The sequence below is a fragment of the Schistocerca nitens genome, chromosome 4 (assembly GCF_023898315.1).
Source record: "Schistocerca nitens isolate TAMUIC-IGC-003100 chromosome 4, iqSchNite1.1, whole genome shotgun sequence".
Taxonomy (NCBI): Eukaryota; Metazoa; Arthropoda; class Insecta; order Orthoptera; family Acrididae; genus Schistocerca; species Schistocerca nitens.
Genome location: NC_064617.1, coordinates 513339319 through 513364813, shown reverse-complemented (window position 1 = coordinate 513364813; position 25495 = coordinate 513339319). Strand labels below are relative to the sequence as shown.

Sequence of the window (25495 nt, the reverse complement as noted above, 5' to 3'; positions counted from 1 at the left end):
ATGAGCCCTGAAGAAAGACATTCATTGCTGTCTATTTACTTCAAATAAAGAGGTGTATGGTTGGGTAGTGTCTTGCTTCCATAGGCAGTTGCAAATATTTTTCCACGAAGGCACTGACCATCTTGTCTCACAGAGTGATCAATGTATTAACAATTATGGCGTTTACTTTTGAAGTACACATGGTTATAATTAAACTTTCACTGTCTGAGCCAGTGAAGATGAAAAACTATTTACCGTATAGGTACCAAACTTTACAGAAATGATGTTCAGACTGTGTGCTGCAGGATCGGCATTGTTATTAGCGTTAGTGTCATGACTTGCTCTTCGGCCTGGGTACGGGTACAGCAACGTAGGATTAAACACAAGTATCAGTGTGGATTACAGTTGCAGACAGTCAACTTGGGTCTGGACAAGGTGAGCATAGCTTTACTCATAGAGCCGTTTTATCAAAACAACAGTGATAATGCTTCTGCACTTCCTGGGTATCGGCACATTAAAGGAATATTGAGAGGTTCTCTTTCTACACAGGCGAGAACCTGAATCATAAGCTCGAATTAGCTGGTGATTTGGGAATTACTCCTGGGAGAGCCAGATAGCCAACTGTGCCATAAATTGTTGAAGAAATTTCTGTTGCTATGGTTTAGAATACTGTATGCAATGTGTAATCTTCAAACAGTGCATGAGAGGTGTCACAATAGCTGAACATTCCGTGGTCTAACACTTAAAAAGTTCAGCAAACAATTGTGAAATTGTTACGCATACAAACTTCCAGGCTGTCATGGATGTAGATAGCCATCATAATGAGTAAATACTTTAGTCTCTCACAAGATGCCAGCAATCAGGATGCCCTTGAACTCAGGTGATACTTAGGGCAATAGTAGAAAGTGATGAGTAGGAATTGTCTGTTGACAAACAACCTGGGAAATCCGAGTGTCGTTTATAAAACCTGTTGAGTTTATGATGAAGCCACCATACTTAGCAACTTTAAGTACTTCAATAAGACTAGGACCAGATTTAGCTACAGCTTTTGTGGCAACCTCCATGTTAGAGGCAATGCCCACAATCACATCTTCAATCAATGATTCTGTGTAGCAGACTTTACAGTTCTGACATGCGAAATTTCACTTGCGTATGAGACCCTGCAAGTCAGCTGCCTAAGCTGCATACAATTGTTTATGACACTGATTAAACTGTAGCCTAGCTGCAACAAGGTGTGTCTGCTGACCATAGTATTCAATTAAGAGAGTACAGGGATCACTGAAAGACAATTCACTTGGGCCCAAGAGTTGTTTCAATGTTTGTACCACTTCATATAAAGAACTACTAGAAGACAAAAGGATTCTGCTGCCTACCAGAAATGTAACAAGCAAAACAATGGTGTTCAAAATGACAGAGGCAGACTTCCCAGCTCTTCAATGACATTTCGAATACAGCGAATGGCAGTGGGGTCATAGCCACAGCCACCAACTGATGTGTTTGTTGTTGCTGAGACATGAGCTGGAGAAGAGCAGACTGCTGCTCTTTGTGTCACTGCTCTTGAACTGCAAATTGCTGCTCCTCTGGCTGCTGCTGCTGCTGCTGTTGTTGCAGTGACAGCAGTTGTTGCCAAAGTTCCATAACTTAAGAGTACTAACACAGGAACCAGAAGCAAATGCATCACGTGAACCTGTGATCGAGTCTCTGGTGGTGCCAGACAGGTGCTAACTGTAGTGTCTCAGATCTGCCACCGATATCTTCCAGGGACCCTCCTGGTTTACTCTCGTACTCTTTGGTGTTCATAAATCCCTTTTTGTTCTCTTTAACTATGCACTACACTTTTGCCCTCATCGCCCAGATGGCTACTTGGTTCCCTCCTAAGGTCTTGTCTTCAACCTTCACAACGCCACTCGCCTGTACACGATCACAGTGCAGCATCTTTCATTCCACCTGAGCACAGGCTGCCTCTTAGCATATTCTGATGTCTTTGTTATGGATGTCTCAGCGGCATGGAGGAGCATACTTACAATGACACACCTAGTAATGGACACAGTTCATGAGTCTGAATCTCACTAACTGGTTATATAATGTCCAGTTCTTCCTGCTGAGTGCCCAAGGTGATTTCATTTTGGAGTCTCTTCTGTCTGTAAAGTGTATCCAGACAGGGAAGTGTTCACTTGAGTGAAGATCACAGTCAATTTCCCAGTCTGCATTATGTGCAAGGGCAGGTGAATAGAAGGAAAAATCAATAGCTGTGAATGTATTGCTTGAACTCTGTTCAGAACACAGATGTCTCATGATAAATGATACACTCCAGAACTCAACCCCTGGGGCAGATGTTGTGGGAACCACGAAGCATATAATGTGTGTTAAAATCTCCAACAAGAAAGAAAGGCCTGGACAGTTCGCTAATTATGTTCACAAGAGTCTCTTTATTAGGTGAGAATTACATTGAGCATATGATGTTTTTCAGCAATGCATGGGTGATATAATTAAGGGAGCTGATTTCAGTAGGATTTCCTTATCGCCTTTCTCTCTGCAGTGGTACCGTTTGGGAGAAGTCAGGGTGAAAAGTAATTGGGGTACTTGGTTCCTCCATGGCTACACTGATGTTTACAACATCACCATTGCCACCAAAAAGCAACTGGCAGTTTTTATCCAATTTCCTTTGGCTTTGGTTGGCTTTTTGCTGAATTTTTTTTTTCTTTATTGTAGGTGGTGCTGTTTGTATGGGCAAGCATACTGACTTTTAGCTCCTTGATGGTGAATATTTTTGTTTGGAAGGCCTAATGGATTAAGAACATTTGACAGTTCAGAGGAAGTTGTCCCTTCACAAGAGCAGCTGCGAGTACATTATCTGATCAAAAGTATCTAGATACCTATTGGGGGCATTAATACGGAATTTTTACTCCCTTCACCCTTATGATGGCTTGAACTCTGCTGGGGACACTTTCAATGAAGTGTCTGAATGTCTGTGGATGAATGGTAGCCCATTCTTCCTCAAGAGCCGAAGCCAGGGAAAGTAGCGGGTGCTGGTGCTAAGTTGTTGAAGTAACTAATTGGGTTAAGGTCAGGACTCCAGCCAATCCATTTCAGGAATGTTATTGTCCACAAACTGTTGCTTGACAGATTCTGATTTATAACAGGGTACACTGTCATGCTGATAAAACAATTACCATCTCTGAATTGTTCCTCTACTGTACACAACACGCAATGCTGTAAAATTTGTTCATATTCTTCTGATTTTAGCATTTTTTAAGTGTAATATGAGCACACTTTAACCACAAAAAATACCCCAATACCATAACACCATCTCCTCCATACTTTACTGTTGCTACTATCCATGATGGTAGGTAATGCTCTCTAGGCTTTTCCTAAATCCAAACCCTTCCATAAGATTGCCACAGGGCGTAGTATGATTGGTGACTCCAAATCACTCATTTCCAATGACCCACTGTCCAGACACATTGCTCTTTACAGCACCTCAAGCCTCGCTTAACACTGACTACAGAAGTTTGTGGCAGAGTCTTGCATGACCAAGTAAGTGAGTGCAAAATTCGAGCTTGGCCAAGTACAGCCTAATGGGATAGAGTGCCTGCACTAGTTATTGTGGCAGAGTATAGAAGCTATGACCAAATTTTAGGTAATGTTTTGACTCCAAAAATTTTAATCGTGCCTTTATCCATGCAAGACTACATCCAACACAGGCTTCTCATTTGTGGTTTGTTTGTAACCATGCTGTATGAAGAAGCCAGTGCAGTAAGTAGTAATACTGAAACTAATACGTACATATCAAAGAAACAGAAGGGTCTAGAAAACACATGGAATACATTTCCATTTGTTGTAGATGAAAACAGAGGGTCTACTGTGTATCACGGATAATATGGTGTACATTACTGTTTCTCCAGTTGGCAATGACTCATTCAAAGAACACAGTAGTAAGAAATCCCACACTGCCACAGTTCCTTCAAGAATACTGAGAGTAATAAAAAAATAGTACAACAGCAAAGTCAGTGCCAATGTTTGCTTAAGATAAGAGACCTTTTAATGCTGTTTCTGGTGAAGGTTTCAAATAACTAAACCAAGAATTAATTCATCTAGGTGCATGTTATCGATAAGTTAGCATTTCAGATGTCATGCTGCATACTACTGCAATCAGACACGTCAAAGAACATGATGATGCAATTCAAAACAGTGTAACACTTTCAATTACTAAGTAAGTTTTTTAACAAGACATGTTCTACAACAGTAAATAAATGGGCTGATTCATACAATAAGGTGCATAATTTGATTTTCACAGCACATTACATAAACAGATTTTTCTCTTGTGAATAGTGTTTTATTTACAACCACATTCCCAGACATTAGAGGGTTGGGAGTGAATAATATCAAAGATACACAAGAGAGGATGACTGTTTGCAACAATTTGACAAATAGGTTGCATAATTTTGTTTTTATCTCCGATTAGGATGGTAGTACAATAAAACTTTGGAAAAGTGCAAAAGCTTTCTTGTGCTGCTCGTTGCATTACAAGACTTAGCCATACTTTGTTAAAAGAGGCCACAAACATCACAGCAACAATAAATACTGCGGATTGCATTTTACAGTACACGCAGAAGAGTGGCTTCTGCTCATGTTTGGAGCTAGAGGTCACCACATGCTGAAATAGCTTGTACACTTTGCTAGATTCCTTATACACTCAGCATAATGAAGTTGCTGCTTTAGTGAAGGAAAAGACTTCTGCTTACAGATTACAGGGATATGACAATGAACTTACAGGAAGAACCGTACACTTCCCAAAATCATTTAAAGAGGGCACAGATGAATTAGCAGGCAAAAAGAGCCTATAACCCGATTAGTTCTTTTTTGGTTTCATAAACTTCAACAAATCTACAGTGTCAAAGACAACGGTTGTGAGGTGAGTTTAATTATTGCAGTTACAAGCACTGTTCCATTATGGTATGAGGAAAGGATGGATTTGCAATTAACTAGCATAACTGATGTATATTTGCAAATATGTGCTTGTTGAGAGGAATTACAAGAATTGAAAATCAAGCCCTGACTTTTCTGTGTGAGGATGTTGTAATTACATCCAAACATAAAATTGCTATGTTCATTTGGTTACCTTTTTAGTATGTCAATATGTTTAGTATGTATATGTTATAGCGGAACAGAAGTATTACAATTTGTATAATATTTCACCAACGTAAAATACATTTTTCTGGGTATGCTTTCATGATTTCCACAATAGTTCTGTATTACTTCTCTCTCTTTTGTTTATCAAATAGAGCCTTCAAGTGCAGTGTCATTGCTAGCCAGAAAGAGAGATCACTTTAAGGACTGGAAGAATAACAAATACTGCACAGCAGATAAAGTAGATGTCTATACTTTCATGCACCTTGGCAAAGATGACATCTTAAAATGGTGGAGCAGACATGAAAAGTATCTACCAGGCCTGGCTGCTGTCACAAGACCTATTTTATGTATCCCAGCAACAGGCACACCTAATGAACAGTGCTTCAGTAAAGCTGGCATGTTATTAACTAATCACCATAGCCAGTGAAAACCACAACATATCAGTGATCTACTGCTGATCAATAGTAACTATAAATTTTCTTTTCCTGCAAACAATGAAAAGTGTGAAAAGTTCAGCCATAAATATACAGTATTCTTTGTATATTTTCTTTATAGAGACACCTGTCATCTGTATTTCAGGGATAGTATTTTTTTTTAATGTATATACAGTTCCCTGTTAATGAAAGGCAGAAGAGATCTTCTGTTGGAGACGAGTCTTATCTTTTCCTGTGATTCTACTGAAATATCAAAGTATTTTCCACATGCTGTATGAAGTTCACTGTAGCATGGAAGCATTCTCGAAAACATTACTTTTATTTAAAAAAAAAAAAAAAAAGAGAGAGAGAGAGAGAGAGAGAGAGAGGCGGGGAGGGGGAGAGAGAAGAAAGAAAAAAGCAAGAGAGAGAGAGAGAGAGAGAGAGAGAGAGAGAGAGAGAGAGAAAGGCGTTGGATTTTTGCAATCAGTGAGGGAAGGTGAGCTATCAGCCAAGACTCGTCATGCTCAGTTATTCACATGTCAGGAGTCCATACATCAGACAAGGAGTACATGCTGTAGCAGTCATGTGGGTCTGGACAACAGTGTCTTGGTTCCCTATATGCTTGGCCATTGCAAACCACTCTTTTAAACTCCCTAAGCACAGTCACTGTGCTAGCTGGAATGCTGATGGCACTTTGGAACTCACGAGTGATGCCTTCAGTCAATTTCATGTAATTTTTTACAACCACTCTCTGCAGTGCTTGCTGGCCCCTGTTCATCAGTATGAGATCTCCCATGTCACGGTTCCGCTGTAGTTGGTCCTTTGTGTTTCCAGTTGGCAATCACATTACTAACAGTTGACTTGGGCAGCTTTTGGAAGGACTGAGATGTCACTGATGGTTCTGTTACTCAGGTGACATCCAATATTTAGTCCACATTCAAAATCACTGAGCTCTCCTGACTGACCCGTTGTGCTGTTACTGCTTCCCTCCTGTCAACACAATACTCCCTGCCCCCTTTCATACCGGTGGGTCAGCTACTTATTAAATCTGGTGGTCAATTCTGTGTTATATATCAGTGTCTGCGTACTTTTGATCAGATAGGGTACACATATTTGTTTCTGACACTGATGTCTGAGTTTGTATTTAGGCATTTTCTTGCTAACTAGTTTTTAAGAATTGCGGCACAGTATGTGGTTTGTGCTGGAGATTGCACTGCACTGAAGGCTTTCTTAAGTTACACCATAAGGGAATTTCCACGTCATCTTTCTTTCCTGTAAACTCGCTGGTATCTGCTCCACATGGAATGGTTCCCTGTACAATTCATACATTTTAGCGGAGATGTACAGGATCAAGTTGCTTCATGTGCCTTTGACCCACATCTACCACACACAGCTCAAACATCTTACAGGGTTTGGCTTGTAGGGTAATATTTTGAGGCAGTCAAATACAGCTGTGATATACTCTGGTAGTGGGGGAGAGTTAACTGTTAAAATAAATGCTTTTTTTTTTTCTAGTGACTAATCCACTCTCTTCATGACATTATTCACCTCTGTAATGCTCATACTTGACCATTCTTTCCACATTTCTTTAGGTGTCACTTTCCAGTACATCGCTGTAGGGACCTGCCTCCTTTCTGAAGTATTTTAATTACTAGAGGATAGTCACCTAAGTTTATGAAATAGGTACAGTTCAGAAAAAGTCACCCACAACCCCAGGTCAGGGGAGACTTATTGGACAGGATGAGAAGGAAAGTCTTTCCTACTCATTCTGACAAGCAAATCTCTCCTGGTGCAGGGTTCTGCCAGGAGGAAGAGCCACTGCCTCTGAAAGCTTGCAAATTTAAATACTTATACATATGTGTTCTCCGGCCACCACTTGGTGAGTGCATTTTTCCTCTATCCAATTACATTACAAAAAGGCATTTGGATCACAGCAATGCACTCTCTCTTTATTACTACTCACATTGGTATTACTCATTCAGAAATTCTTCTACAGAGTTCAAGTTGTCAAGTACATATGATTTCAGTTTGTATTTGAATTTAATTTTACTATCTGTTACACTCTTTGCGTCAGGGGGTAAGTGGTTGACAAATTTTTTGGCTGATACCTCACTCCTTTCAGTGACACACCAAGAATAAGCCAGGAATATGTTATGGACAGTGTTGTCATTTCTTCTTCTAGTGTTATATTTATTAATGTTACTGTTTGTTTCAATGTCTGAATGATTATTGACAATATACTTCATAAAACAATACATATACTGTTGGGCTGTACATCCAACTATTTACAGCATTGTCTACCAGACATTTTAGAGTGGACATGGCAGAGTGTCTTTATTAAGCACTAGTGTGCAAAAAAACTTTCTTATTCAATGAAGAGTTACCCTGAATCTGATGCCCCAGACATTAGTGTGGGGAAAACGGGAAACACCAGTCACCTTATTAACAATATCATCTTCAAAGTCTGCCATTACCCGTAAGTCAAAAATAGATTAGACGTAATGTTTTAATTCAAGTTCAGATTTCAAACAAAACTAACACCAAAGACTTCAGAATATTCCGCGTTATCTACTGTTTTTCCTCTCATACAATATTTCTAGCACAGTGGTAAGACATTGTGCAATACAGAATTTTATTGTTTTTTCTAAGCCCAGTGACAGTCCACTGCACAAAATGTATTATTAATTTAAATGAAATTATTTACATGTTGTACTTTGCAAATGCCAGTTCTCTCAATTTTCTCAACATTCCTTCGCATCAAAAATATATTCTTCACTCCAGGATACCCATTTGAATTTACAGACCATTTCTATAATACTTGGGTAACGATCAAAGGTACTGGCAACAAATCTAGCACTGATGAAGTTTCTTCATTAGGTTTGATTATAATATGTATCACTGTTTCACTGTGTACTAGTTTCCTTAAATAAACAACAGTTACAAACAATGTCTCTGATAACACAGTACAGGATGTTCCGTTTATTTGACGCCCGCCAGTGCAGCGCAGTAGATGCCAGGCAGAAATTGCTCCATTGCCCAGCGATCAGATACTGTGACACCAGTCAACTGCTGCAGTACGACGTGACATTTAAATATAAGTAAATAAATTTTTTAAGTAAAAAGGAGATGCTGGAACTGCCTGCCATTATTTACCACGCATTTCTGACATCTACAGGTACTCAAGAAATTATTAATCACATGATGTAATTCCTTCTGAGATACTGAATTAATTGATTCATGGATATTATCCTTGAGGCCTCTATCGTCATCTCCAGGGAACACCACCTTGACAAAGCGCTGTCCGTGCAGGTGGAGAGGCTTGCATATCCGCGTGAAGCTGAGGGCTATGCTGAAGGTAGAAGACTTGTGCCGGAAAGGCCTCAGCTAATGGATCAGACTAAGAGTGTCCCACAACGTCCTATCTTCCTTATCCACTCCTAGTACTTACCCAATTCTCTTTCCCAACCCAAGGTGTGATACGATCTGTGCTGAAGGGTGCATGGCATATGGGAAGATATGTCACAAACGGAGCCTCAGGAATAATGGGTGACTTCCCTGAGTAAATAGCCTTACACCGCGCAGGGTATTCGTAGTGTGGACCGTGTAGATCCCCAAATCTCGTGGGACCAAGATGGACACGACAAAAGAACATAAATTAAAACAAAATGAGGGACAAACTGAGACCTCAAACACTCAAACATCGCGGTCAGGACTGATGGAATGCATTCCCACTACTGAATCAGAGTCTAGACCTGAGACAGAAGTGGGAACTGTAACCTATAAGTTGGACCATATCAAGATTAAAGCCTTGTCTGGGACCCAGAGGAGGAGTCTCCTCAGGGAGCAGAGACAAAAGGAAGGGAGAGAATGGGACGAGTGGAGGGAATTAATAGGGCTTGATCCCAAGACCCCCAAGAAAAAACTGTCTCAGGTTGAAGGGGATACACAGACCCCCACAAAGTCAAAGACAGGCAGCAAGAGGATAAGGTAGGAATCTAAGACTCCCTCCTCCCTACATAAGTGAGCCCAGAAAAAACTGAGGCAGGAAATAAAGAAACAAACCTATAGTATTGCACTCTCAGTTTTTAAGATGGCAGTTATCGAGGAAGGCTATCCACTGGTATCCATCACCTCGCAGCAGGAGGAACTTGTACAGATGGACCTTTTTGGAAAGATTGGAGGGGCGCTGGTCCAGGACCCAACTTTAGGAGGGTCTATCTAGATCGTGGTACCCTCATTTTTGCCTGTAAGGGGGGTGCACACGGTGGGATGGCTTAAAGACAAGGGGCCCATGATATCCCTAAGGGAAGATGCGAAGCTGCTGGTCATGATGGCAACGGAGCTTCTCAAGACTGAAAAGGTATCAATATGGGTACCAAAGATCCTTAAGATGTCTCTCCTAAGACTGTTTGAGAAAATAGGGGTGCAGAACCCAAAAGACTCGACAGAGGACTGGAGAGTAATCAACCAGAAGGCTGTACCACAAGTACGAACATTGGTGGTGGGGGTTGGAGATAAGTCTCTGAAGGCGATGGAAGAGCAAGACCTGAAATTGTTTTTAGGGTTCTCGCAGATCGCCATCAGGGTAATCAAAGACCTCAAAGGCAACTATGGCAGCAAGATGGAGACTGGAGGTGCTGCAGATTGATCTGCGGCACAGTAAAGGGGCCACTGCTGTCCTGAGCTGTTGCCTGGGGAGACAGGAAGTGGATTTATGCTATAAATCTAAGAAACTCCAGAACATGCATCTATGTATGAAATGGAATTTCTTTCACGCCAATGACGGATTTCTGCTCCAGGGACCTAGTGATCATCAGAACGCAGCAATGCGAGGAAGGTATCACGAGGGAAATTTTTTTGGTCTCAGCATACCTTCCTTACGAAGACAGCTCTCCTCCTCTTTTGGAGGTGAGAAGACTGATAGAAGCTTGCCATCGGAAAGGCGACCAACTGTTGGTTGGATGTGATGCCAATGCCTACAACCTAGTGTGGGGCAGGAAGGACACCAACAGTAGAGGTGAGTACCTTCTTGAATTTCTCTTAGCTAACAACTTGGAGGACCTGAATAGAGGTGATGAACCTACATTCAGGAATAGCAGAATGGAAGAAGTAATTGACATAATCTTTCGTTCCATGATGATGGGCAGATATGTCAAACAGTGGCATGTGGCGTTTGAACCATCCTCATCAGACCACGTGTACATTAAATTCAAGATTGAGATGGGAATCAGACGGACCATGACCAATACAAATCCCAGGAAAACAGACTGGGAGACATATAGGATGGACCTTGATTTAAGCTTATCAGAAATTAAAACCTCGATAAGGAATCCAGTAGAGTTTGAGGAAGTAGCAGAGACTGTTGCCTCTGCCATAGTGACCTCATATCAGGACAACTGCACAATCACCAAGAAGTGCACAAATAGGAGTGTGCCTTCGTGCAATAACAACTTGGAAACGCAAAGAAAACATGTACGAAGACTGTTTAACCTTGTGAGACGTAAAGGACAATGGGCAAAATATCGTGACGCCCTTGTGAACTACAACCTTGCAATCAGACAAGCAAAGGAGGCATCATGGAAGGCATTCTGTGAGTAAGTGGAGAGCACGGCTGCTTCAAAGAATCCTCACTAGAGTACCAACCAATCCAGGAGGTACCTTGAGGAAGGAGGATGGGGAATATACAAAGACAGCACATGAGATGCTAGAACTGCTCCTCAAAACTCACTTTCCTCAATATGCTCTGCCGGACAACACAGACCAGAATGTGATCCCGGAGAGACAATGGTTCTCAGGCACTGGAACAGAGGTCTGGGAATCAGTCAAGCAGCGTATGGACTTCAATAAAATCCAATGGGCGGTGGGAAAATTCCAACCGTTCAAGACACCTGGCCCAGATGGAATCTCTCCAGCTCTTTGCAACAGGCAGGAGAGAATCTCGTAAGAGTCCTATGCAGGTTATTCAGGGTTAGTCTAGCAGTAGGAATCATTCCCAATGCTTGGAGGGTAGTGAAGGTTGTCTTCACTCCAACACCAGGGAGAATTGATCATACCAAGGCCAAGCATATGAGAGCAATCAGTCAGTCCTCCTTCATTCTCAAAACATTGGAATAATTGGTTAATGTATACGTTGGGGAGAGGAGGCTAATTAGGGCCCCTCTACATTCAAACCAACATGCATACCAACCAGGTAAATCGTGAGATAGCTCTCCATCAACTCATTGGGAAGGAGGAGAAAGCACTTTACTTCCAATAAATAGGCCTCTGCATCTTCCTGGTCATCGATGGAGCCTTCAGTAACACGTCCTATGATTCCACGGTAAGGGCAGCAGAGGTGCATGACCTATGGCCCACTATATGTAAGTGGACCAGGGCCATGCGTAGTGGAAGGAAGGTAGAGGCTACCATAATGAATGAAAAGATAGTAATTAAACCACTAGAGGTTGCCCACAAGGAGTTCTGTTTGAATCTAGTGGTGAATGAACTCATTGAGGAAATAAATTCCAGGCAGTGCCTTTGCCAAGGATACGCAGATCACCTTGTCATAGTAATAATTGGCAAATTTACTGACAAAGTTGGAAATATGGTACAAGGTGCACTGGACATTGTGCAAGACTGGTGCATTAAATAGGATCTAGGGGTTAATCCTAAGAGGATTGTTGTGTTGCCATTCACAAAGAGGCATATCAAACACTCAAGTTGGAATCTAAAGCTCTTCGATGAAACTCTACCTGTGAAGGGGATAGTGAAATATCTAGGAGTACGCTTGGATGAGAAATTAACAAGGACCCCTCACATTAAGAGCATCTACTCCAAGGCGAAAGGCACTCTAGTGAGTATCAGAAGGGCTTGTGGTAAAAACTGGGGCCTAAGCCCCAGAGGTACGCACTGGATATACACCACAGTGGTTAGACCTATGATTTCCTTCATGGCCGTAGTGTGGTGGAAGACGGTAGAACAGCAGGTTGGAGCTAAGGAGCTTGCTAAGGGATGGAAGCTATGCTGGACATGCCTCCACTACACCTTTGGGTCAAGATGGAGGCAGCATCTGGGGCACACAGACTTAAAACTGGTAACTGGATCTCATTGGGGTATCCAGAATCACACACTAAGATACCGAGTGAGGTAAATAAAGGAATGGCTGGGGAAATGCCGGCCAACTACATTATAACTCCCAACTGCTTCAACAAGCCTTACAATATAATTGGAAGCAAGGAGCGGTGGGGAAAAGCAGTTCAACACCATATGGGGGACACCGTTTGGTTCATTGATGGGTCGAAATCAGGCCAAGGTATTGGAGCAGGGGTGTACGGGTTCAGTCAAGACTTAAGGGCATTATCTCTCTAGGAAAACTGGCCTCGTTATTCCAAGTTGCAATTACTGCAATCAGGGCATGTGTGGAGGAGAATATGCGTAGGTGCCACAACAACGGTATCATCTACATCTATTCAAACAGCCCTGAAATCACTGGCAGCTCCTGCAATGAGATCTAAGACTGTTGCAGAATGCCACAGGGCTCTGGTGGAGCTAGGGGGAAGCAATAAGGTAAACCTAGTGTGGTTCCCTGGCCACTCACGGATCTGTGGCAATGAACAAGCCGACAGATTGGCCAGGATGGGGGCAAAAACTCCATTTATTGGACCAGAACGTGTCCTGACAATCACCAAGGCTATGATCAAACTAGAACTATGGAACTGGCTTAGGAAACAGCATGTAAAATATTGGACCAAGGTCCATAAACAAAACCATCGTAAGGTAATGATGCCTAAACCATGTTTTAAAAAAAGCTCTGTAATCCTAGGATTGAACAGGAAAGAGATTAAACTCATGACTGGACTGATGACCAGCCATGAGAATTTCAAAAAACACCTACACACAATGGGTATAACAGAAGAAGACCCTAAATGTAGGATCTGTGATGAGGGTGGAGAAACTGCATCACACCTAATCTAATGTACGGCATTGGAGAGCACAAGATACAGAATCTTCAGGAAAACTAGACCTGAAGAAATTGTGTCTAACAAAAACTGGTAAAGGGACTCCTTGCACTATTTAAGGGCATTGGTTGGCTTTACTAGATATACAGGGAGTGATACTCAGTTTCGGTGTGGGCAGTGGCAGGTCAGACCAAAGCTGTTTTAGCTTCCCTGTCAAAATCAAATCAATCCTCTATCGTGTCAGGATTTGTTGTGTATGCTTTGTCCTTCAGTGCACCCCACAAATAAAAATCGCTAAGAGTTAAATCAGGGCTTCTAACAGGCCAGATATTGTTACTAATCACTCTTTCATCAAACACATTGTGAATTGCATGCAAAGAAACATTGGCCGCATGAGCCCTTGCCAAATCCTGTTGAAAAAATGTGAAGCTTCATTCTCTTTCACTCAGTTCATTAAAAAATGGTCACAAAATGTTTAGCACATATCTTCCACTTGTGTAAAAAAAAAAAAAAAATTAAAAAAAAACTGGGCCCGTTATTCCACACCCCTATTTTCTGATCATGAAGGGGTTTCTCACGAAGCACAACAGGTCTGTCTATGCTCCAATGTCGACAGGTTTGGGAATTAACACACCCATGTAAATGGGACCTTGCCTCGTCTATAATCAGAATGAGGTTAAGGGTCCATTCCACCATCATGCACTTGTTTTAAAACCCATTCACAAAACTTAAACCTGTGCGCTGGATTAGCAGGTGGAAATTCTTGCACTGCTGATTCTTTATAGGGCCTTAGCCCAAGCAGCTTAGCACCTCTTTATACAGAGGTGCATGATATTTGGGTTTGCTGCGAAGGACGTCTAAGAGACTTTTAACAGGAATTTTAAAGGTGGTATGCAATGTCATCGAGATGAGCATCTGTGAGCACTGTACGTTAATTTTACACTTCTTGCCTTGAACACTTCCCATTTCAAGAAATTTATTCACTAACTTCTGAACTGCGTCATGATTTGAAAGTCGAACACCTGGAAACTTCTGCTCAAACAATCTTCGAACAGTATGAGCGGACTCTGTACACGCATACGATTCATAAACAAACACTCATTATGGAATTAAACAATTCGCTCTTGCCATTGTTGAATTTGAAAACTTAACTGCTACACTTGGGATGTCTGTTTCACTGCTTGAATGACACTGGCTGACAAAGCGCGTATGTCTGTATGGCCTTCAGGCTAAAACCCACAAAAAACGTAGGGGGTGGGGGCATAGTGCGGTCCTGCAGGACCCATTCAACCGGCAGGCGCGGCTTCCCTGCCCAGCCTGCAATACCCCGCGCAGTCGGGGTGATCAGATAAATGGAACACCCTGTACTTGAGTTGCTCTAAAAGAACAGCACAATCGAATGCTTCTGATAAGTCACAGAAAATACCAGTTGGTAATATTCTGTCTTTCAAATTTTGAATAATATTACCTGTGAATTAAAAAATGGATTTTTCTGTGGAAAGATCCCTTCAAAACTCAAAATTGAGACTGACTAAGTATTGTTTTTCTGTGTGATTGTAAAAGGAAAATCAGCAATACAACTCATGTCATATGTATTAAGTTACATTTGCAAACCATTTCTTTTACCTAAATCCTTCAAAAAAATAATATTAAAACCTCCAATGATTATGATTTGCTTTCTTTTAAGTCTTACAGGATCTGATAATAATGCAAATTTTTCTAGACATATTTGAAAATTTCCCAATCAAGATCTATGTGATGCAATAATTATAAATGAGTTTTCGGGAAGTGGCACTCCTCAAGTACATTTTCAACTGTTGGTCTAAGCAGTTCGATAGTTCGAGCTTCATGTTATTTTTAAGTAATGATAATTGTTATTTTTAACATACATGACAACTCCTTCTCTCCCCAAATTTTCCTTGCAGAAGTAAGCTGCTAAACTTTTAATGCTCTCTTTTTAACTGATGGTTTCCTTTATGTTCACATGGTGCTCCGACAGACACAGCACATCAACTTCTGTTTTTTAATTTCTAGATCATCTAAGTACACAAGTGATTAATTAACTTTTTCAGTCATCTAATATTCTAATGCCCTGCAGCTAGATCAGTGAAACAAGTTTCTTTCATATGTCACAAATCATTTATTTTGACCACTTAAAACAGTTTGCCTGAATGGAGTATGTGGTCTAAAAAGTTCAACTGCTACACTCTTAATAGCAGTAATATTTGCGCTGACGACAGTTTCAGTTCCCCTATCTCCACCTGTTAAGATGTAGGTCATGCCTTCTGTACCCCCACCTCCCAATTGCAGCAGCATGCACAACAATGGAGATACTGTTACCAGACATTAGATCCACTCAGTAACTGTCAAACTCAACAGATGGCTTTGTTCATCCAGGGTTGATGATGACACCCCCCCCCCCCCCTCTCTCTCTCTATCTATCTTCCCGCCCCACCTCCCCCTCCGCATCTCTCTACTTCTTTATTTCATTTCGACTCTCTTTGACTTCATGACCTACAGTATGACAATTTCTTCTGTCTTGCACTGTCTGTCAAAGGTTTGTTGGAATCCATTACTTATGTGATACCATTATTAATCCACCTCATCCTCTGGCACTTCAATCTTCCTCAGCAATAAAGTCTTTTAAAGTGAATCAAGTATTCTCACAATGTGCGTTTCATTTAGTGTAATATTGACACATTCTTTCTCTTTGCAGTCTGTGGAACTCAAAAGAGTTTTCTCCAATATCACGACTGCATTCATCGTAATGTGCTCTGCATACATACTGCCACTCCACATCATCAACAAACACAAATTTGTGAGAGAGGTTACTGCATCTAGTTTATCCTATTTACTCCTGACATTGTATTCTATTTTCTTGGCCAAGCTCTTCTTTGCTCCCCCAACTTTCAGTACATGGTCTTCTCAACTCAAATTGCTAGTCAATGCCTCAAAATTCACTATTACCTCACAAATGCTAGCACTGGATACCCTGATTCCAGTTTCTCATGCAACTGTTCGTCTGTACACCTTCCATAACATTATCTAGAAGCAAGACCTATCCAAACTTTCTCCAACTTTCTTATTAATGGCCTGTTGTCTCACATTTCTTTCTACAGCTAAATAATGCTCCTCACCTTCTAGAGGTAATAGGTTATACCTGTTGCTGAGCTCAATGCTAATATAATGCTCCAAATTACTCTCTTTTCACCACTGTCCTGACTCCTACTCCTCCTCCTATGCAACCCCCCCCCCCTCCCCATAAGCAGCTATGGTTCATAGTAATATGATAATAATAATATTTTTTTGGTTCTGATGTCTGCTTGAAATACACACAAATTTAATCTTGTTTTGTGATGTTCCTGTCTTTTAAGCTTAACCTACATATGCATGGGACAGCCTCACGAGGAATATCTTCTGATCTACTGCAGATGCACCAGCGAAACTGCAGTTGACAACCTCTGCAAACCATCTGTATTCTGTTATCATCCATGGTCATATTGTTATAATTAACTACACATAAAAATGTGATTCTACATATTAGCAGTTTGTTGCTGTGGGTTTTTTTTCTTCTAGATAAATAACCTTGACCTTCTGTACAATAATAAAAACAATGGCAGTATTTTTAATTACTAATAATCAAATAAGAAGTGAGCCCTTCTTGAAAGCAGTGGAAACCTAAACATCTAACTAAATCTGATGTTCAATGTGTTTCCTTGCAGATGCATGTAAACAAATTAAGCTTGCTCATTACAACTTTCCACGTTGATTAACCTTATATAACTTAACCGAAATCAAACCTACATTATTTTCTAGTCTTTACAATGAAACAGAAATACAAACAAATCTAGATGAAGCTTAAACATGTACTTTTCAATGGTACAAACTTTTCACTTTTGTGAATAATACAATTTTAAAAGTCAAACTTGTTGTTCTACAGACTACAACAGACACCAATATACTTATGCACTATGTAACGTAATACTGACATATTAATTGTTGGTATCTGCTTACGAATTTAACTTATCTTTATGGCAGCATAAAGTGGCAGCATCTCATGTAGTGGAAGCAAACACGAGTCAACAAATCTTATGTGCTGAATTATGAAGAGTGGTACAGCAATATCTGTTACCACATGCAGTGTACTTGGATCACTCGTTTTTCTAGTGACCGCAATGCAATGGAAGGATAGCTCAAAAATATATTCTATTCAAAACGATGAGCAGAAGCTATAAGCTCAGTAGCAGTTCTACAGATAACTTAGAAGAGTCAGTACAAAACAACCATAGAATGATTAAGTGTTTAACCTACATAACACCCTAAGCAGTAAATTAAGCATTCTTTAGAAATGCCTGATAATGCCAAAAATTTGTTTCCAGCAAAATGGTGCTACATATTATTATCAGAAGGAAACTGTGTCACAGGAAGATTTGCTTGAAAAGTGGAGTGACAATTTTTTTTCTCCCCCCCCCCCCCCCCCCCCAATTGGATTTTCTCTCAATGTCATTTGGAGCATTAACAGACAATATTTGTGTTTCAACTTACATTTTCCATGTACTATTTCACCACAGTGCATATTTGGAAAGTATTTGATCATACTATCAAACATGAATGCGAGGGAAAACAAAAGAAAAATCTTAGGAACTTAATCTGTACACCATATTAACAATAAACTATAATAAAGTTCTTGTGGCTTTTGTGGCCATTTGTTGACATACTGCCTGTTGGCTCCTGTCTCAGGTTCTTTATCCAATGTAAGTTTGATGATTGCTCTGACATTTTGCCAGTATGAATAGTTGGCATTGTCAAAACTTCAACCTCCATCGCTGGTGGCGGATATATACCAGTCATGCCAATGTCTGAGGGCTTTCTCACGGTCACTACCACTGTGATTCTCCCCTTGCTAACTGTAATGTCTCGTTCGCTGCAGAACAGGAACCCAGGTTCCATGCAGCATGAAGTTTTCCTCTTTCTTGTTGAATTTATTGTCTTTCTATGGCTTCCCTAAACAAGCTGGCACAACAGCTATTCTCCACACTGAGAATATCCATGTTGATGAATCTTTTTATTTGGTAGGTCTCCCGCAGCACATTCTCCACCACATTTGGTTTCTTCACCTGTTCCATCCTGCAAAGCCGGTTATGATCACTGACAATTATGTTGATGGATAGTCCATCATTTCCACATAAGACTTTCCCACGTGTACAGGGTATGCAGTATAAGCCACACATTGCAAGTGAATCCCTTTTGTACTTTACCCATCTATACACTCTTTGATCTTCTTGGCTGGTTTTTAGACAGTCTTCATGCTGTTTTTGTGCAGCATATGGCCGACTGTCCATCATCCTGGGGATGTATGGCAGAGAGGATCCAACATTTCTTCTTCCGATGTGTCACTTCGACAAGTGTCAGATTTTGTGACACTTCTTACGCAAATGGCAGACTGACCAATGCTTCCCAGAATACTTTGCATGTGTTGCATCTAATGTCCAATGTGCTGCCACTCCCATATTCATCTTGCGTGCATGTTCCTCTTTTATGCTTGCAAGGAAGTAGAAGTACAGCATTTTTCTTGAGCATTTAGCTTCTTGAGATATTTGCTTTCTATAATGTTGAACACTGTTTTTCAATGGCAAGTAATACTTATCATGAAATGCTTCCACATTTCAAAATCAATTAATGAGTGTTCTGATGGAGCCAGTGAACTCATTATACATCACATGCATTAAAGGATTTCTCTTCCGAAAGAGCTCCTTGAATCTTGAATATTTATGAACACTTGCACAAACAAACATAATTTCTGCTATGGTAGTTTTGTGTTTTAATAGTTTAACAATATTCTTGTACTTAAAGAACTTACCAACTTGCTTTTGTGCTTGAACTCAAGAAAGGTGCTTGTGTTTGAACTCAAGAAAGCATTTTTAAACAACTGGCCATTGTTCTACGACTGTCTACCCAGCTGGTTCTATCACCACCCGTTTACAGGAACATATTTCATAAACCAATACCCTGTAACTTTAATTTATGACTGTTTTTTTTTTCTGAAATTATTTCAATGAGATGTATGGTTAAAAAAATAGAGAGAGAGAAATCTGTCTGATGCATTTTCACCAAAATAAGATAGTGGCCACACCATCTACAAGCTGTCAATAGATAGAAAGAGGATACAAAGAATCACTATGCAGGGTGTTTATAAATGAATATCGGGGTTTTAACCCTTTATAATATTTATTATATTAAACTTACAGTTATAAATGATATGTCAAATGAAAGAGCAACTCAAACAGTTTTACCAAGAACCTTATAAATGTTCAACGTGAGCACCATTTGTCACATGGCACACATCAAGTCTATAGCCAAGTTCTTCCCAAATGTTGATAAGTGTGTCTTCAGTGATTGTAGCAACAGCTGCTTAAGTCCAGTTTCTTAATTCAGGGAGGTCTGCAGTGGAGGCACGTACACACGATCCTTGGTGAAGCCCCAAAGGAAAAAATCGCATGGTGTTAGGTCGGGTGAATGTGGAGGCCATGAAAAGCAAGCCCTGTCATTGGGACCCCTTGCGGCCTATACAGCGCTTAAGTACTGTGAAGTTCAACCAATCGTTTACTTCACTATGCCAGTGCCCAAATTGAACATTTATAAGGTTCTTGGTAAAACTGTTTAAGTTGCTCTTTCCTTAGACATATCATTTATAACTGTAAGTTTAATGTAACAAATATTATAAAGCATTAAACCCCGAAATTCCTTTATAAACACCCTGTACATTCTACAAAATCTGCCAAGTAGCTATAAACATAATTATAAAAAAAGAATAAAATACTTAAAGCCACATACTGCAAGCAACTTCTGTTACATTGTAGACAATGCTGAAAGCACTGAAAGCAACAGCAGGTAGAAGGCGAAGTTTTGTAGACAAATCGAAACAACTGAGACAAAGACTGAAACAATACAGTGCCAAGTGGTCACAGCCAAGATCATATTTATAATCTTTCAACAACTAAAACCTTTCTTACTTTGTTGAAAATGTAATTAAAATACAGTTAATCACATTTGGACAATTTTATAACAAGTTTATTGTGACTAATTACTTAATATTTTTCTCTAAATTTATTAACATAACATTATTTTACAATTTTGACCTCTCTGATACAAATAAGTGCTCTTTTTCATATGATTTACATATCCCTTTACTTTTGTGAAATTTCTGACTTATTTCGCAATCTGTCAAATATCTTTACATTTTCGGTGACATCACATCACTTTGACAACATTCCCAATAAAGCGATTAAGGATCTCACTCTGTTGCACAATGTTTGGACACACTAATCAGGAACGTTATAGTGCAGTTTACCCCCAACAGCAGTCCCAGTGCAGATATGCCCCAAACCACGGAAGTGTAACATGCAAGTGATTAAACTACAGAAGTGCAGACTTCTCAAGATGTAACACGATAAATGTACTTAGATGCGTTCACGGCCAAACACCCCATAAAATTAAATCTGGCTCTAAAACAAAGGAAAATAAAGGATAGAATGAAACAATATATTGTTACATCTGGACACTGGTGCTTGTGTGTCCTTGCTAAACCTGCCTACTTACTTAATTTCAAGACAGTTGTTCTTACAGTCAGCCAATACAAACCTGTAGATCAGTGGACTCGGTCATCTGTCTTTGCTAGAAAAACTTCCAGTTTTACTAACTTACAAAGTCACTCATCCAGTACATTTCCTTGTGGTAGCTGACTCCACAATGGACACTATTTTTGGGATGGACTCTTGTCACACTTCTGGTTCAAATGGCTCTGAGCACTATGGGACTTAACATCTGAGGTCATTAGTCCTCTAGAACTTAGAACTACTTAAACCTAACTAACCTAAGGACATCACACACATCCATGGCCGAGGCAGGATTCGAACTGCGACCGTAGCGGTCACACGGTTCCAGACTGAAGCACCTAGAACCACTCGGCCACACCGGCCGGCCTCTGGATTTACAATTCATGAAACAACAAAAGAGCTAAAATGCTATCTCCACAAGTGTTCCTCTAGGCTACCTCCCATGACAGGTGTGGTTTACAACCTCTTTGGACTCAAAAAGAAAGTGGAAAATTTTGCACAGATGTCACCCACATGTAAATGATGCCTGATACCATTATTATAAAGTGCACTGTGATCTTATAGTAATTTGCAGAACCATCCCAACTGAAGACTAGGGCCATCCCAACTGAAGACTAGGGTCACCCCAACTGAAGCCTACAACATGGTGGAATAGCTTCATATCTTTGACATTTTGCATCCACTGCCTACACCACATCACTCAAGCCTCTCCCTTCCACATGGGCAATTTGGCAACTGCTCATGACAGCAGGGCATCATTTGGACAATTCTTCCATCAAAATTATGTGGAACAAATCAGTCTATACGATATGTATACATGATTAGTGTTAACATTAATGTAAACATTATTTTTTAGTCCTACTCATGCAGCTATACTTAAAAAAAAAAAAAAGCGCCCCCCCCCCCTCCCCGCGCTCTCGCTCTCTCATCATTTTTTTAAATAGACTGTTTATTTTATGTTATTATATAATACTCCATGTCTTATGCCCATGGAATTGTGTAGCACAATCAGAACCAACCCCACTTCCACCGTTCTGTTCAGCAACTGTGTTCTCCACCTTTGGAGGAACCTCCAGTCCTGGGATGCCACATTCATCTCGCACTGAGCACCTCCCTGCCCAGCTTCTCGCTGCAATGCCCATGGACATCAATCCATCACCTTCTCCATTGGCGGCTCCACAGGACCACACACCACCTGTTACTCTACCTCCTCAGTGGTCACTGCTGGGGAGGAAGGATGCAGTGGTGCTGGCATTACCATGGAAACTGAACAGCTGGCACAGCACAACTGTCAGTCACCGTGGCACCACTACTTAAATGGCTCCGATACTCAGGCACACTCTCTGATTGGATCATGCAACACTCTGGCATGTAAGCTAATGGAGGGCTGGTTTCACTAACTTCTCTGTGTGAGTGGAGTGTGCACAGTAAGTGTAATGCTTTGATTACAGTGTTATTTTTGGGGCCTCTATTTGTAATAGGTGGAACTCTGATACAGCTTGGACTGAGCTTTGCTTCAAATAGGGTTTTGATCAGATTTGAAAATCAGTAAAAAATATGAGACTATGCTTTATGAAGAATATCTACTCATGGAAGTTATTGTGTATTATTTTTATGTAAAATAAATTAATAAAATGCAAACACAGCATATATGAAATATTTTTCTGATGAAATGTGGTTCCACATTGTGTTTTAGATAATTTCTTTTTGAATTTTATTTTCCAAATCACACCAACTGTTGTACAGCTGTGTGTGTGTGTGTGTGTGTGTGTGTGTGTGTGTGTGTGAGAGAGAGAGAGAGAGAGAGAGAGAGAGAGAGAGAGACTGACTTTCTGGGCCACAAAAATGAAATTTACCGCTTTCCAGTCTCTAAGCAATAGTTTCTAAACACGCCCAGAAACAGAAAAGAAGATAATCATTAAAAGCACAGTAGCTAGCAATTTCTAGATATAGTTAGGCTTTAGAACTCTCATGCTACCACCTGTGCACTGGTGCAGGATGCTGTGCAGCTGGGACTGAGTTGGTCTGGGTTTTGTGCCCACGCACCTCTGCCAACATCTTGTCTGTGAACAACACTGGATAACTGCTACACAGCAATGTTGCTTCTCTGAGCAGTGTACCCTGACTCCCACGGTCTGCTTTGTGCAACTGCTCTAACACAAAATTCAGTGCCTCCTGTGCCCGGTCCTACAAAAAAAGCCAGTATCATTACTTACTTTCAACATATCATACAAATAGTTTTGGCAACAAACATACTTAAGTGTTGTCTGCTTATATTTTAATTGTTTTAAAACTGCTAATATTGGAATATATTTTGTCATACATGAAATAAAAACTATTAATTAAACCTACTATAACAACACAAAAATAAACTTAAATAAATGTATCATCATCTTACACACCATATTAATTTACTTTTTCTTATACGAGTTTTTGTAATTTCAGAAAAGGTTCTGTTATGGTATGTCATGAATCTCATTATGAAAATGGTTTTGCAAGAAACATAATATCGCATAGTTAAATTTTTCAACTAACTTATAGTAATATCTCTTAAAACCTTGCTGACTCAGGGCTGTTTCACATGTATTTCTTCACTTGGGTTTTTTGAACTAAACAGTCAGTAACTTGAAATAAATATAAAAACAAGTACACAAAACTATCTCAAGAATGACAATCTGTACATAACTTGTAGCTCACAACCTTGACACGGCACCAACTATAGCTGGAAGAATTAACCTGCCACTTCGAATTTGTCATAATTGTCATTTTGGGAGATTGAATCCACTGGAAGCCTCTCTCTCTCTCTCTCTCTCTCTCTCTCTCTCTCTCTCTGTGTGTGTGTGTGTGTGTGTGTGTGTGTGTGTGTGTGTGTGTGTGTGTGTGTGTTGGGGGGAGGGGGGGGGCATGCACATGTGCGTGCAAGAGAGAGGGTGGTGGGGGAAGGCATTATACCAATGAAAGAGCTGAAGCTTTCTTACTGATGAACAGGTAGATGAAGAGAGTGAAAAATGGGAGAGGGAATGATATGGAATCTCATATCCTATTGAGAAATATATACATATACATGTCTGTTGTCAACCAGAAGGCCAACTGCAACACCTACATAAGTATTTTCACAAATTAGGACCTCAGCATCTTTGAACAACAAGTTGTTCAGTAAATGATACTTTTCTGTCATGTGCTTCCTAATCACATCAGTTCTTATTCATAATGAAAGTGATTTCTCTACAATGCAAGCAATTTAAAACAGTAGTCACACAGCCTGATTACATATGTCCACTGCCACATGTACTACAAAGCTTGTCACAGCGACATTGAATTCTGATACACCTGAATTTGAGGCATTTATAAAACTGGTAGACAGAGGAATATGTGGTTGTACTTCCATCTGTCCCATGCAGATAAATGTATTTGGTAATTGCCTGTTAATCAAAATTTAGAACTTATGTCTGGAATTTAATAACTGCTGGTTTCTCTTCATTGGTTACTTTCTTTGTGAGTATATTTCTATTAATGATATCAACAGTTCAATCAATTTTGTATATTATTTCCTGTTTGTCAAATGCTAAATATACTCTTTAGATAACACAATTTTTACACAACATGTAAGCTAGTACGAGTGCTACTAAATTGTGGTTAGTAAATAATTCTGAGTGCCATATGTGGTTGGTGATCAGCATATTAATTACTTCCACCTTCTTTTATTTTACCTAATGGAAATTACATTAATATTTTTGCCTTTATTTTCAGAATGACCCAAATGCATTATAGTCCCAACTGATGTTGGATGCATCCACTTTACCTCCAACATAAAATTTATAATGACCTCAGCCACTTGGTTTGTATCCAGTTATATTTTATTAGAAAATATCTTTCATAGGGATTTTTACTAATAACAACAGTGTCCATTAAACTGAATGAAATTTATTGCATGGAAACACCTTCTGGTGTAATTTTTTTCCTGCAGCAAGCTTTTTCTTAATAAGAAACTAATCATTTACCTTACTGACTTGGTTCCTACTTTCAATTATGCACTGAACTTCCATACTGACTTCATCTTCACACAAACTGCATCATAAAGCACCACAGAGCTCGTTGTAGTAACAACATTTCGATCAATATCCAAATTGAAACTTTCTGGCAGGTTAAAATTGTGTGCTGGACTGAGACTCGAACTTGGGACCTTTGTCTTCCGCAGGCAAGTGCTCTACTGGTGAATTAAAGCTGTGAGGATGGGTCATGAGTTGTAGTTGGGTAGCCAAGATGGTAGATGGTTGGTTGGTTTGGTGAAGGAGACCAGACAGCGTGGTCATCGGTCTCATCGGATTAGGGAAGGATGGGGAAGGAAGTCGGCCGTGCCCTTTCAGAGGAACCATCCCGGCATTTGCCTGGAGTGATTTAGGGAAATCACGGA

General features: G+C 40.2%; 1 protein-coding gene across 5 annotated transcripts in view; it reads right to left on the bottom strand.

The window, feature by feature from the left end:
* The window catches only part of LOC126253367 (protein melted), a 253424-nt gene that overhangs the window by 193731 nt on the left and 34198 nt on the right, over window positions 1–25495 (bottom strand). For all 5 annotated transcript variants that reach the window (XM_049954643.1, XM_049954641.1, XM_049954645.1 and 2 more), the window contains one exon: window positions 23063–23268. In XM_049954643.1, the coding sequence (XP_049810600.1) occupies window positions 23063–23268 (206 nt within the window). The remainder of the gene's footprint in view (window positions 1–23062; window positions 23269–25495) is intronic.